Raw genomic sequence first — 15353 nt, 5'->3', positions numbered from 1 at the left:
AGGACCAGTGGTCAGGGATGATGGAATTGTAGTCTCAAAACATCTGGAGGGCCAAGGTCGAGGAAGCCTGAGCAAGAGAGTAAGAAAAGAGAGGGGAAAAGAAGGAAGAGATAATATAACCTCACCCAGTTTTGACTCTGGCCATGTCCACATGTGATCCCTGGCAGATTACCTCTAAATGAATGCAGACCAAAACTAGAAAAAGGGTTTTCCACCCCTGTGCTACTTCAAGAATGCAGCAGTGGCAAGGGCAGGGCAGCATCTACAGGGGGGGCTCCAGGTATCATTTGGCTTGGCTGTGAGTTGTGATGCCACAATTTCATTTGATTTATTTCTATCCTGTCCTTCAACCAGCTGACTCAAGGGCGTACCCACCACGGGGCAAGTTAGGGCAGCTGCCCTACTCTAGAAGCAGGGCTGGTGGGCAGAGGCGGAGCACAGCCCGGCGGAGCGCGAGTTCGCCATTCCCGCCGCGCCGCACCGCACCCTCCCTCCAGCTCCCCGGCGCGCCTTCAGGCAAGGCCAAGCGCGGCGGGGAACCAGGGAGCGCGGCGCGGTGGGCGGGAACGCCGAACTCGCGCTCCGCTGGGATGGGCTCCGCCTCCGCCCACCAGCCCTGCTTCTAGGGAGGGGCACAGCCCGGCGGAGCGCGAGTTCGCCGTTCCCGCCCGCCGCGCTGCGCCCTCCCTCCAGCTCCCCGTCGCGCCCTCTGGCAAGGCCAAGCTCCGCCTCCACCCACCAGCCCTGCTTCTAGGGAGGGGCACAGCCCGGCGGAGCGAGAGTTCGCCGTTCCCGCCCACTTTGTGGCCCCTCCCCTTCCGTGCCTTGGCCCCTCCCCTTGCCCCCCCTACTTTTGATCCTGGGTACGCCCATGAGCTGACTGCTAAAAGATCTTGAGAAACATTTTAAACCATTCATTCAACGTCTTACTGTAGGTTTTTTGCCTTCTTTCAACAAAGTCTTTCTTCTGAGAACGCCTTGAATAGTAACAGCTCCTGGATACAAATGAACAGCTAAATCCTCAGACTCTGCAGAACTATAAAGAAGAATGAGTGAAAGACGGGAATACACAAAATATCCCAATAGCAGTTTTCCAAGCATGATTTAACTTGAAATTAACACCTGTGTTAATGTAGCCATGCCATTTATTGGATTCCACTGTGGAAAAAGTCATTGGCTATGACTTTGGGCTGCTTCAATGGATGTTTCTCCCAGAAGCACAAGTAACATGCCCTCCAGTTCAGCAAACTAATCTTAAATAAAAATAACTTTCAACATTACGGATAGACATAATACAACTACAATAAATCCTAAACAGCAAAATGTTCAGATTCAATTTCATTTAAAAAAAACCCACCCCACTCATCTCAAACGTTTGATTTTTAATTATTCAGACCTGGTAGAAAAGACAATTTGTTAAGATTCTGAGTTGCAGAAACCGAAAAAAGCAAGAGCTAAATACATGCACAATACCACATCAATGTGTTTGAAAACAGTGACAGAAGGAGCATTGAAGCAGAAAGCTTGACCCAGAGCAGTTAATTTAATCTGTTTTTACACGGCTTGTGTTCCAACAAGTGAACAGCTGACCAGCTTTCAACAGGACAAATGTGACTGATGCAACTGTGTGTCTCAGTGCATGCCAAGCAGCTTATGTGGGCACAGCCATCAGCTCTCTAGAGACAGTCTGAGAATTTCTGAAGCATCTTGGAAAAATTCTTCCATTCACTCTTCATCTGTTTGTCAAGTGTAAACTTGACAGATCTAACAACCTGAACCTGTCAAGAGTCCACCAGTTTTGGCAAGGCATCCAATTGTATCTTTAACTCCAGATGATGCTAGGTTTCTTGGATGGCAACAGTGTTATAGAGAATGAAGTTTAATTAGGAATGTAAAACAGCTGGATGTGTATGGAAGCTTCCAAGCAGTTTTGCATAAAATGCCATTCAGGATGGGTTTAAGCCAATAATTGATGTTCATGCAATTTATTAAAATATATGACTCGGATGAGGAGGGCACCAATGCAAAAATTTTAAGAAAGTATTTCAAATATTAAGGAGCTCAGGTACCAACATCATTCTTGCCACCCCAATTACTTTCAACATAATACTTTAAAAACACACTTAGGGTTTTCCAGGTAATAGTGCAGTACTTTAAGAAACGAAATTTGCAGATCAAAACAAGCCAGCCACATTATATAAAGATATGATCAAGACACAAAAGAGGGAAGACCTATTTTTAAAGGGAAAGTTCATTGACATGATTTGCCCAAGGAAGCCAGAAAGATCAGGAGTTTCAGATTGCATCCACTTCAATATCAACCAAGTCACCAACACCAGAGGGAAAAGTCTGACCCCTGAACACAAGGGGCTGGTACCTGCTGCCCTTCATGTGGCCTCGATAGCCATTTCGTGCCATTCTTGTCACCGGACCAAGAGAATGGTATAATCTGTTCCTGTTGAATTCCATTATAAATTGTATGTATTACACATTTTAAAATTCACAGTCATTATCATTTGTCAGAACACTGCAAATAGGCTTCCTTTCTGCCACATTGCTACTACATCTCGTTCTGTGACCAACAGCCCACTTCATTGAGAAAAATAGCTTTCTTATTTGGACATGTGTTCTTAATATGAGCGCCCACTGTATTTTGGCATTTTTCCTGGCATCCCCAAGAACGGTTTGAGAATCAGAAAAGCTGCTTTAAAACTTATCTTTTAAAAAAGGCATAACAAAACTCTAAATTGCTAAACACTTAAAACATATTATGAGACACCATTACTACAATTTTGCAGAAAAATAACAGGATACTAATACCTCAAGTTTTGCCTAGTTCTTGCAAGGAAACACACACACACACACACACACACAGAGAGAGAGAGAGAGAGAGCTTTTAAGTATGGACTTGTGCCTGGAAAGAGTAGGCAATAGGCAAGTGTGGATAAGCCCTCAGGATAATTTAGCGTTATTTTTATGTGTAATTATTAGTTTATTTCCTAAATGTTTATTCTTATTTACATTATTGCTTGTATCACAAGATGCAGTAGTTTCAATAAATATCAAATGCAAGGCTGTGCTTACATTGTTTCAAGTAATGGCACCTTTTACTTTTAAACAACTTCAGAGCTTAAAAAGAAAAGCACTATTTCCTATGAGCAATACAGCTGATTAAAATGGTAAAAATAGAACCAGATCCATAAATTTTCATTTGGACACAACTTCAATACTTACTATCTTAAATATTCACTAATTATTTTACAACCTTTGGTAAAGAAGCAGTATTTGCCAACAACTGAAATTTTTGATGATTTAACACCAACCAAGAGGGGCAGGTTCAACCACATCCATTTTTGTAATGTATAAATGGCTTAATATCCAAGTTTCCAAGTGGTGTACAATTGGGATACGGCATAAAATCATTTAAAAATCAGAAAAACTCACATAAAACGCCTGGTTAAATGAATAAATAAAAAGTCTTCACGAAGTATGACGAGTTCAACAGGGAGGGGGCCTGTGTAATCTGAGTGGGAGAGAGTTCCACAGAATTGGACCGACAGTACTGAATGCCTGGTTCCTGCTTATTATGAGCTATGCATCTATCTGAGCCATTGGGGAACTACTAATAGGGACTCCCCAAAATACTTCAATGACTGGGCAGGTATATTAAGAGTCAAGTGGTCCTTACAAGTATTCTGGACTCAAGTTGCTAAGGGTCTCGTAAATTAATACAAGAGTCTAGAGAAAAGGAAACATATTTTATTAATAATATTTATATATCACTAGATATATAAAGCAGTTTACAAGAAAAACCATATATAATAAAAACACATAAAAAATAAAATTGGAGACCATCTACTAACAATTATGGAAAGATGTATTCTTAATTGCCTGTACAGTTCGTAACATGAAAAGGCTGCATCCTGAAGTGTCGTGCCTGCGCATGACGCAATTCGGCACTTTTGCACATGCGCAAAGTGAGATTTAGCGTTTCTGCGCATGCGCCCACGCCGAACCCGGAAGTAACCCGTTCTGGGACTTCTGGGTTTGGCACGTCCATAACCTGAAAAGACGTAACCCGCAGCGGACGTAACATGAGGTACCACTGTATAAGGATGTTAGAATAAAAAGGTTTCCAGCAGTCATTTAAAGGTTGAAACAGAAGGCACCTGCTCAATCTCTACCAGTGGAGTATTCCACAGGACTGGGCCGATGTTACTGAAAGCCCTATTTTTGTAAACTGCTTTAAGGTTTGTTTGGTTTTTCACAATCAAGTGGTGGATACATTTTGTGAAATAAAAAAAATAAATATTCTAAATTACACCAGCAGTTTTTGTAATAGCACTTTGCAAAGAAATATGAGCAGAATTGAATATACAAATTAGGGAGAAATTTTATCTAATAAGAAGAGATGAGAGTATTCGGAGATAAATTTTGTACCCACATCGAGAGGCTGCAGAGAGGATGCTAAATCCCCAGAAGTTAAAATAAAGTGATTACATTTGGAAAACTCAGAAGCCAGAGTGAATTGTTTATCCTCAACAGGACCAACTGACAAAAATAAATCTACCTTCAAGGACTCTTTCAATCTTGGAACAATCTTGGAATCTTGGGTCTATTCTGAGTAATATTTAATACCACCCTTAGCTAGCACAACTGCAACACCTCTTCATTTAGACATTCCCACAGCAGCATAATATGATCCAAATATGCAACAAGCATATTCAAAAGGACCCGCTTTTAACTCAGAATGATGGTCTGATCTACTTTGGTTAGAATGGGATGTTCCTGTAATTGTTTCTTTATCAAAAACATCTGGGTTCTTATTGTCCATTGGAGTGGAAAAGGAAGAAACATAAAAATTACTAATTAGCAAAATAAAATTTAGTAAAATTAAATAAAAATGCACATACACTTTCACATACACACCATGATATGGCCTGCCTGTTGGTTACTCCCAAAGCATTCAAAAAATTATTTATTTATTTAAATTAAAACTGGGGACGGGGATGGACAATAATAGTATTGACACAGATATACTGTACTTCCAATGTCCTCCACAAAGCAAAGAACCTAGTTCTTGCTAGATCTGTAGTATTCTGTAGCTACAGGCTCTGGCCTTGGGTTTGTGCCTCTGGCAAGGTACCTGGGTGTGGCAGAGCACAAGGCAAACTTCACACTTTTGCACATTTTAAAATATATGTTGAGTACAGGGAACGTCACTAAATTAAAGCAATGTGCCTTAGTCCCACTGCAATTTCACAAATAATACCGTAACTGTTACGTGCTGTGTTTCAAATACTTTTAATTTCAATTATTCAATTCCAAATATTTTTTAAATATTTCAAATATTTTGTAATGCTTTTCAACAAAAAATTCTCCAAGTGTTCCATTAGTTTCATGTGCACTTTCCCATGGGTCTCATGGGCCTCATTAAGCAGATGTTCTCAATGACTCCTAGCTCTCAGGAGATGCAGATGACCAATGATATAAGAAGTCCGTTCCTCAAACCTCTTTGTTTTGCTAGACTCTCAGTAGCTTCAGGGAAAAAGCCATCCTGGCCTAAGTGTGTTACACTAAGCACCAGCCACAGGTTTCATCTTGGTAGATGCTATCAATTGCTCCTGTCTAAGATGTCATTTGGTGGGACTGCAACACCATGATATACTTATAAATGCTGTATCCTTTCCATAGGCAAGGTAGAATTGTGCAAATAGAACATAACATTTTGGATAAATCACATTGACAAGACTTGCAGATACCTTTTAAGCACTTCCAACCTGGAAGCTGCTTTTGATAATAAATGACTTAATACAGGCTAATTCTTCAGTGCAACTTTCAGAACTGGTCGGAAAATCCCTTAGCTGCAAGAATGGCCAGGCAACAGATAGATACATAGGGTATTACTTGGGCAAAAACGTTTCTCATGCAATGGGGAGTTTATTCCAATATGAGAAATGTGAAGGGCACAAAGCATCATGATCTTATAGAATCATAGAGTTGGAAAGGATTCCAAGGGGGACGCGGGTGGCGCTGTGGTCTAAACCACTGATCCTAGGGCTTGCCGATCAGAAGGTCAGCGGTTTGAATCCTCGCGACGGGGTGAGCTCCTGTTATTCGGTCCCAGCTCCTGCCAACCGAGCAGTTCGAAAGCACGTCAAGTGCAAGTAGATAAATAGGTACTGCTCCGGCGGGAAGGTAAATGGCGTTTCCGTGTGCTACTCTGGTTTCGCCAGAAGCGGCTTAGTCATGCTGGCCACATGACCCGGAAAAACTGTCTGCGGACAAACATCAGCTCCCTCAGCCAGTAAAGAGAGATGAGCGGCGCAACCCCAGAGTCGTCCACGACTGGACTTAACTGTCAGGGGTCCTTGGGTCATCTAGTCCAAATCTCAACAAGACCATACATAACAGATGGCCATCCAACCTCTGCTTAAAAACCTCCAAGGAAGGAGACATCACCACCTCTTGTGGGAGTCTGTTACACTGTTAAATAGCTCTTACTGACAAAATGTTCTTCCTGATGTTTAGCTGGGATCTCATAAATCAACTGCTGCATGTAAGTCACCATGCAGAAATATTAAATACAGTGGTACCTCTACTTATGAATGTTTCTATTTACGAACGGAGCTCCGTCCGCCATCTTGGATGCGGTTTAGATAGGATTTTTTCTACTTACGAATTTTTAGATAGGGTTGCTTCTACTTACGAATTTTTTCTCCCAATGCATTCCTATGGGATTCGACTTACAATTTTTTTTCGACTTACGAATGTGTGTTCGGAACGCATTAAATTCGTAGAGGTACCACTGTATCAAGGTTGGTGGTCTGAATGCAGTTATGTGGTTCAGAGGAGAAAAGCAGTCTATGAGCAGCTCAGTCTGCCCCTAAGCAACATACTGCACAGGCCACAGTTTCTTGGGGACAGAAGTTATTGATTGGCTCCTTGTGAATAGCACTACCACCTTCCGGACATCCACAATAGCAGTACTGCAGTACAGCTAAGATTAGGGAGAACAGTTCCCTTAGAAGCTGCCACAGTGGCACATAGAATGAAAGCCTCCAATTCAAGATCCTGGCGCCTGTTGGACCTTGTGTTTTCCAACTTACTAGCTTCCTGACCATGCTTGCATCAGCCTCTCTGAACTCCCAAGTCTAAGTTATGTTGAAGCTATGCAATAAAATGTGAAGAGTTACAGAAGGTTCTTGTAGAAGAGGACAATGTACATCCAAGGGGCAGACAACACTCAACATGTGATTTGGGGCTTGCAAGCCCATTTGCCATTCCAGGAACCACTGCAGGGCTGCTAGCACTCTAGGGTACGACTCTAGGCTTCAGGCTATGAAGGAATTGGAGCTGTCTCTCCTCAGTTCTGGATGCTGTTTTTGTCATGATCCAGCAGTGATCTAGACACAGAATTGGAGGCTGCAGGGGCACTAGATGGGGAGCTGGGTCTGGGTGAGTGTTTAGAGCTGACTGCAGAAGATAGGGAGATCACTGCATCTGAGGTATTGGCCAAGAACTCATAGAGGAACCTCCCAGACCACCAGAGACGTTAGGGCCAGAGGCAGGATCTCAACTGACACCCTTCCCTGAGCCAGAAGAACCAGATACCTCCTCCTGCACACCACCAATCTGGCAGAATAAAAAGAAGACTATGGAACAAAGGAGGAATGCCCACTTTTATGCCAGAGGGCTGGCCTTTTAAGGTTTTCTCAAAGGGGAGGGACCTGGAGGAGGCAGTCTGGAGATACAGACATAAAAGGTCTTGGATAAGCTCCTCACTTGGAGCTGTCTGTGGTCCAGTAGCCTTCAACTAGCTGGCCTTGCCTCCAGCCTTGCTGTTTTACCCATGGGTTCTAGCACTGAACCATAACACAATAGATGTTAACCATTTTCAAACTGGGAGTGGCAGCTAGCCTGACCAGTCACAGGTGTTAGACAGAATTGTCTTGAAGCAAAAGTCCAGTGTCACCATACCACTGCACTGAAATTTATTGTTGTGTGATATAGTTAGGATTGCTTCACATGCTATTCTGTTCTATTTCACGTAGGAAAAGCATGGAACCCCAGAATAGCTGCCTGAGTAAAAAACAACTACTTAGGGATGAGCACACATTCCATGCATATTTTGCACATATTCTTCTACATGGAAACGCAGAAGAACTGTGATCTGTGAAGCATTCGAACAAAACAGAGATATAGTGGCTTCTCTTACCTTTCAAATGCTGGCCATGAAGTCTCTTCACTCAGTTCAGAACCATCACTGCTACCTAAAATCAGAATAAGAGTTTAAAACATATAATCCTCTCATTCTATGATATATTTTTCAATCCTAACAGAATGGTCCATAATAAAGTGCTATTTTATATATATATATATATATATATATATATATATATATATATATATATATATATATTATTTGAGTCGATTTGTGTGTTAGAAGATAAATAGTATAAAGCAGCTTTTATAAGAGGAAATGAAGAAGTACAGTGGTGTATTCTTGCTGCTTCTCTTCTAATATAGCTCATTATTACAAAATGCTGCTGTCGATCTTGTTAAAAATTGAAGCACTAAAGGAAAAATAAAGTGAGTGAGCTGGATTAATTCTGATTATGCATTATTAAAATAAAACTTACCCAGTATTTTATTTGAAAATCAGCAATATTGGGGGGGGGGGCAAACATCACATGTGGCTAAAGATTCTTGCCCTTTCCCAGAGGAAAAATCTGGATGCTCAGCAGAACAAATGATATAATGGTTGTTATGTTATGGTATTATCTAATTGTTAAAATTTGAAAATCAATAAAAATTATATTTGCAAAAAAGAAGAAAAATTTGGATTCTTTTAATTCTTGTACTTGGTTTTCCCAGCAGTGATGTATGGAAGTGAGAGCTGGACCATAAAGAAGGCTGAGCGCCGAAGAATTGATGTTTTTGAATTTTGGTGCTGGGGGAGACTCTTGAGAGTCCCATGGACTGCAAGAAGATCAAACCTATCCATTCTTAAGGAAATCAGCCCTGAGTGCTCACTGGAAGGACAGATAGTGAAGCTGAGGCTCCAATACTTTGGCCACCTCATGAGAAGAGAAGAATCCTTGGAAAAGACCCTGATGTTGGGAAAGATTGAGGGCACTAGGAGAAAGGAACGACAGAGGACAAGATGGTTGGACAGTGTCCTCGAAGCTACGAACACGAATTTGACCAAACTGCGAGAGGCAGTGCAAGACAGGAGTGCCTGGCGTGCTATGGTCCATGGGGTCACGAAGAGTCGGACACAACTAAACGACTAAACAACAACAAATTCTTGTACAATGGGGGGAGATAGTAGTAAAAAGAATTAAACAGCTTACTTTCAGGTACATGCATGTTGAAAATACATGCCCTATGGTTCCAATCCCAGGTGAATACCACAAAAGTTCAATTAGAGAATTTTAATATGATTTTTAAACCAAGCCAAATTTCTATTGCACAGAGAGGAAAACACATGTGTGAATTTAATAAATGTTTATCTTGCACTTATCTTGCAACACCACTGTCAAACTTATCAGTACAGAGGCAGCAATATCAATTGAGGATAGATCAACTGACATAGAGAGCAATGTTATGACTATTATAGAGCCAGCTGTTATTAATTACATTGACAGAACTGGAGAGGCGCAAAATCGCAAAGCCTGTGAGAGCAGCCATGGGGACCTCTGACTCGTATGCAAAATCAAGCCCAACAGGGGTGTGAATTGGACCCACAATGCAGTTTCCCCCAAACCATGACCATTGGCTCCACAACTGACATCACATATGGGACAGGTAACAATTGGCTGCAAAGTAAAATTGGGAGTGCACTCATCAAGGGTCATCAAGCATGCCATCCACCCATAAGAGGGGCAGTCTAGAGAAGATCAAGGTCAAACCGGATGCATGCATGCATAGCCAGAGTTGCTGCCTTGTGAGCAAAGCAAAATTCAGAAATCTCTCAGAAGCACTTTCACTTGGGTATTTCCATCTGTGGGCAGGAGGGAGTTGGTCACTAGACCAGAAATTGGTGAGTCAATTGATCAGGCTCCAGATTATAAAATTTATTAGTAAGAAACACATTATTAACATTTTATATTGAGGTTTTTTCAGAGTTTATCCTTTTATTAGGGTAAAAAAAGCTTATGTGGAACTGTTGCAGTATCATAAAGAGTGATCCCTCTAATACTTTTGGATACAAGCCTAGAAATACCTTTCACTGCTCAGTAGGCTTAACATCTTACCTATTGAAATTCCACTAGAAAGAGTGGAGCTCTCTGCCTGTCCCCTGGATGGGGCATGTGGTTCCATGACACTGTCATCTAACAGATGCCTTGGTCCTGCATTGGGGAATGTTGCGCTTTTAAACTCTGCTGTGTTTGTTTTATGAATAAAACTAAAATAAGAAGGAGATGAAAACAAAACACACAATTACTTTAGGACATAACAACATAATTTTACGTATCAAGGTAATACATTTTCTACTACTCACTTATGTTTATATTTTCTCCATGAAAACAATCCAACACAGCATGGCAGTATATATACAAAAGGTAAAGGTAAAGGTAAAGGACTCCTGACAGTTAAGTCCAGTCGCAAATGACTCTGAGGTTGCAGCGTTCATCTCGATTTACTGGCCAAGGGAGCCGGTGTTTGTCCGCAGACAGTTTTTCTGGGTCATGTGGCCAGCATGACTAAGCTGCTTCTGCCGAAACCAAAGCAGCACATGGAAACGCCATTTACCTTCCCGCCGGAGTGGCACCTATTTATCTACTTGCACTTTGATGTGCTTTTGAACTGCTAGGTGGGCAGGAGCTGGGACTGAGCAACGGGAGCTCACCCCGTTGCGGGGATTCGAACTGCCGACCTTCCGATTGGCGTGTACGACAGGGATCTATTGCAGATTGGATTCACGCATTTTGAACATGGGCACAAAAAGTATGAATGTTTAAGGGGCAAAATAACCACACACTGATTACCAGACCTTCTTTTTAAAATGACTGCATTTTCCCTGCAATAATGCTAGCTTTAAAGGATTGGTACATGCACGATTCACAATTCATGGTGCTATGTGTAGATTTTGCCACTAACACTAGAAAATTGGGGAGCAGTTTCAAAAGTAAATGTAAAGCAACCCTCCCTGTGTTTTAAACTTTGTAATGGTGTCTTCATGAGTTTTTGAGGTGACAGTCACCTCCAGGCTTGACTACTGTAACTCGCTCTACGTGGGGCTGCCCTTGAAACTGTCCCAGAAACTCCAGCGGGTGAAGAATGCTGCAGCGAGGCTCCTCACAGGGACCTTGCCATGGGAGCATATTCACCCAGTGCTCTACCAGCTGCACTGGCTCCCGGTGGAGTACCGGGTCAGGTTTAAGGTGCTGGTTTTGACCTTTAAAGCCCTATGCGGCCTAGGACCGCCTCTCCTGGTATGTCCCACAGAGGACCTTAAGGTCTACGAATAATAACTGCTTAAGGGTCCCAGACCCTAAAGAAGCCAGATTATCCTCCACCAGGGCCAGGGCCTTTTCAGTGATGGCACCAACCTGGTGGAATTCTCTGTCCCATAAGATTAGGGCCCTGCAGGACTTGATCTCCTTTCGCAGGGCCTGTAAGACAGTTATTCCGCCTGGCCTTCAATTTAGCCTGATCCTCCATTCCTTTTCCCCTTCCCTTTTTATATGAAGAAACCCTACTGGGTCCCCACATTTAAATTCTTCCCTGGTCTCCTTGCTGGCCTTAGCAGGACTAACCTGGCCAGTTAGCCCTGACGATGCTACTTTATGCTGTTTTTAAGTCATTTTAAATCAATGTTTTATAATTGTTGTTTAGCTGCCCTGAGCCCAGTTCCTAAACCGGGAAGGGCGGGGTATAAATAAATTAGTAGTAGTAGTAGTAGTAGTAGTAGTAGTATTAAAGTGCTAATTTGCATTAGATCAGCTCATAAGGCACAAAGGGATATTTCAAATAGCAGCAGGATTCCTACAGAGAAGACTGCACAAACTGTGATCCAACTGGCTAAGCACAGCCACCAGCTATGTACTGTGTCTGCCAGGAATTGGATACAAAGCCAGGCGTCTGCAGGCCCACACAGGTTGCAAAAGCCCTGGTAGCCTTCCATATGTGGCTGGTGTCGAGCTAGCTCCACCTTAATGAACCTAAAATAAGCCTGTGGGGGAAAATTCAACTGCACACTGCTCATTCATGATGTCCTGGCTTATTTTACACCATGGCTTTAATGGCACATGCAAAGCAGGCTGCTAGATGCTAAAACAAAATGACAAAAAGGTACCAAGAAAAATAATTTTTTAAGTAATAAGATTGGGGATCATGGGATAAAAGGGCTAACATGTGGGGATTATATCAACAACACACAGCATCTAAGCTGAATTTCAAATCAAATGCTAACTTGTATCCTAAACTGTGACATTTTCTATGCCCGTGTGGCATCAGATTCCTTGGGGATGGAGAAGTGGGTGGTTGCAACGCTCCTTCTGTTGTAGCATTTTTTCGAACACTTTGTGGCGAAACTCCCACTTCAGGGCCTGGAAAAAAGAATGAGAGAGAAAATTTTAGGTGAACAGGACAAATACTTATCACACTTATGACTCCCCAGTTTCTATGCCCGAAATAGAGTTGATTAAAAATAATAATGCATGCATGGATTCTTAGATAACATACATACAATTATTTATTTATTTATTTATTTATTTATTTATTTATAAATAAAACACACTAAATGTTGTTGAAATATCAAAACAGACTTTTGGCCATGGCATGAACATAGTAAGCCTCAACTAGTACCCTCAAACTGAAGTCAGACAAGGAAATAGGTTTGTGAAAACTGAAGAACCTATGCGAAAATTTGCAAGCTTAACACATTATTTCAGCTGATGCAAGTATGTCATGCTATACCATATAAAATCGGCTAGGCACAGGAACAGTTTTTTCGCTTGTGCCATTAAATTGTTAAATTTGTAGATGTGTAGCTGAAGGGGAGGTCAATTATGGGTGGGTTTCTTTGCTTATTTGTATTGTGAGTGGAATAGTGTGTGTATGTTTACATTGCAATGTAGCCAAAACAAATTCCAAGTATGTTGGAAAATGTACTTGGCCAATAATAAATTATTCTATTCTATTCTATTCTATGGAGATGTAAGAAATATTTCAGTAATTGACCAATGTCATTTGTCTGTATGGTATGTGGATATCCTTGATAGTAATACTGGGAGAAATTCCTGCAATCTGGAGATTCTCCAAATATGAAAAATGTCTCCTGAAATGTACTAAATGCCTTGTTCTCCAGACACAGAAAATGCACACACTATTAGGTATGGATATTTTATATTATTACTGACTCACTTCTAGAGAAAGAATATTCAGATGGAGGGATTTGTAAAAAGCTGGAAATGAATTCCTAGAAAAATTCTCTCCTAAGCTCTAGACATAGCAGCTCTCTATCCCTAAATCTGTCTCCTGACTACCTCAACTCCATTTTTTAAAAAGAATACAGCAAGAGCTCCTTAGAATGCTCATCACTTTTTACCAAGTAATGGAAGTCTACAAGAACATCCTTCTCAAAATGCACACAAATGTAAAGCAGTGGCTGATGCCACCTTTAATATAGATGTGTTCAAGTAATTTGTTGGCATTTGTAAATGTTGAAAACATGTTTTTAGTGTTTGGTTAGTACATTATGTCGTTTTAAATGACAGTTCATAGTATTATAGAGTTGGAAGGGACCACGATGGTTATCTAGTCCAACCCCCTGGAATGCAGGAATGTTTTACCCAGCATCAGGCTCAAACCCACAACCTTGAGATTAAGGGTCTCATGCTCTACCAACTGAACTATCCCAGGTAAGTTTCAATTTTAAGTTTTATTCTTATCAAGAAACAAGAAGTTCCTCCAAGCTGATGCAATTTCTTTTTCTTTAGGCAAATACAATAGGATATTGTCAACGGCAAAGTCTTAAGATGCATGAAATTAATAGGCGAAGAGATGAGGTGGAAAGAGGAGCCTGAAACCTGGTGTACATGTGCATGGCACAGAACATCCACAGTGAGGGACTGAGATAGTATAGCAGAGTGTTTAAGTTATCACTGAACAGCTGAAACCAGCTACCACTGTATAATAGTTGCTGGACTTTAAAAGCACTGGGCCAGTGTATATTCTTTGACATCTTTGATACTGACACTCTGTTTTTACACCTTTAACAGACAAGTTTAGAAACAAAGAAATGTTAAAAATATTTAAGCTTTATTGTTGTCTGATAAACATTTACCTACTAAATCTTCACGAGATGCAGCAGAACGTGGGGTACTTGTCCCGGGTTCTATCTTTAATGAAAGCCTGCATTTAGAAACAACACAAAAAGGTTTGCTTATAACACAATACAGTACAGTGGTGCCTCGCAAGACGAATTTAATTCGTTCCACGAGTCAGTTCGTCTTGCGAAAAATTCGTCTTGCGAATCGCGGTTTCCCATAGGAATGCATTGAAATTTCTTTTTTTGCCCATAGGAACGCATTAATTAAATTTCAATGCCTTCCTATGGGAAACCGCGATTCACAAGATGAATTTTTCGCAAAACGAATTCGTCTTGTGAGTCACCATCAGATCACAAGACACATTCATCTTGCGAAAAATTCGTCTTGCAGGGCATTCGTCTTGCGAGGTACCACTGTATAGGTGGGAAGCGGTAGACAATGCTTTTTCATGTGAATATATGCTATACACCACCCTGGGGTCTACTTAGAGGGAAAATGGGTTAGAAATACTTTTATTAAACAATTAAAACATGTAGGTTAGTCAAGACTAGAGTCATTTCCCCATGGATAATTATTTGAAGACTTTGGTTGCTACCTATGGCTTATCTTTAAATTACAATCAAGACAGACTACAATTCAAGGAGCTCCCAAAAATTCCAAATGGTCATGAAACTAAGGGATTGCTCTTGCCTTCATTTCCTGTTCTTTATAAAATACTACTTAGCTTTAAAAGCAAAAACAGTTGTTATATTCTAATTTACTCGATTTTATACTTACTTATAATTGTCATCTTCCACAAACTTCTGAAGTTCTTCTATATACTGAACGGAATTCAAGTATTTTTGAACATGAGGCAACACAGGAATATCTAGACAGCAAGCAAAATGTAATCAGCATTTTGGTATCCTTTACCAAGAGCTGACTTTTGCACATGCAGTTTTTTTTAATTGCTTATCCCACGCCATGGATCTTATGATTTCCTTAAAAAACCCAATTAACACCTCATGCTTCTCACACCCCATTAATTTCTGGGTAACAAAATACTTCATGCCATCCTTCAAAAAGATGAAA

General features: G+C 41.0%; 1 protein-coding gene across 3 annotated transcripts in view; it reads right to left on the bottom strand.

Annotated features, from left to right (window-relative positions):
• Positions 1-15353, bottom strand: part of RALGPS2 (Ral GEF with PH domain and SH3 binding motif 2) — a 91521-nt gene that overhangs the window by 11422 nt on the left and 64746 nt on the right. The window contains exons 10-16 of one of the 3 annotated variants that reach the window (XM_035121306.2): positions 15060-15150; positions 14297-14364; positions 12422-12557; positions 10260-10411; positions 8219-8273; positions 2378-2455; positions 931-1036 (exon numbers count right to left, since the gene is read on the bottom strand). In XM_035121306.2, the coding sequence (XP_034977197.1) occupies positions 931-1036; positions 2378-2455; positions 8219-8273; positions 10260-10411; positions 12422-12557; positions 14297-14364; positions 15060-15150 (686 nt within the window). Of the gene's footprint in view, positions 1-930; positions 1037-1396; positions 2456-8218; positions 8274-10259; positions 10412-12421; positions 12558-14296; positions 14365-15059; positions 15151-15353 lie in introns of those variants that run through there. The other 2 variants (XR_009557856.1, XM_035121307.2) reach the window with 2 other exon arrangements.

Source organism: Zootoca vivipara, chromosome 7 (genome assembly GCF_963506605.1).
Source record: "Zootoca vivipara chromosome 7, rZooViv1.1, whole genome shotgun sequence".
In the NCBI taxonomy this organism is placed as follows: Eukaryota; Metazoa; Chordata; class Lepidosauria; order Squamata; family Lacertidae; genus Zootoca; species Zootoca vivipara.
This window is presented reverse-complemented; position numbering and strand designations above follow the sequence as displayed.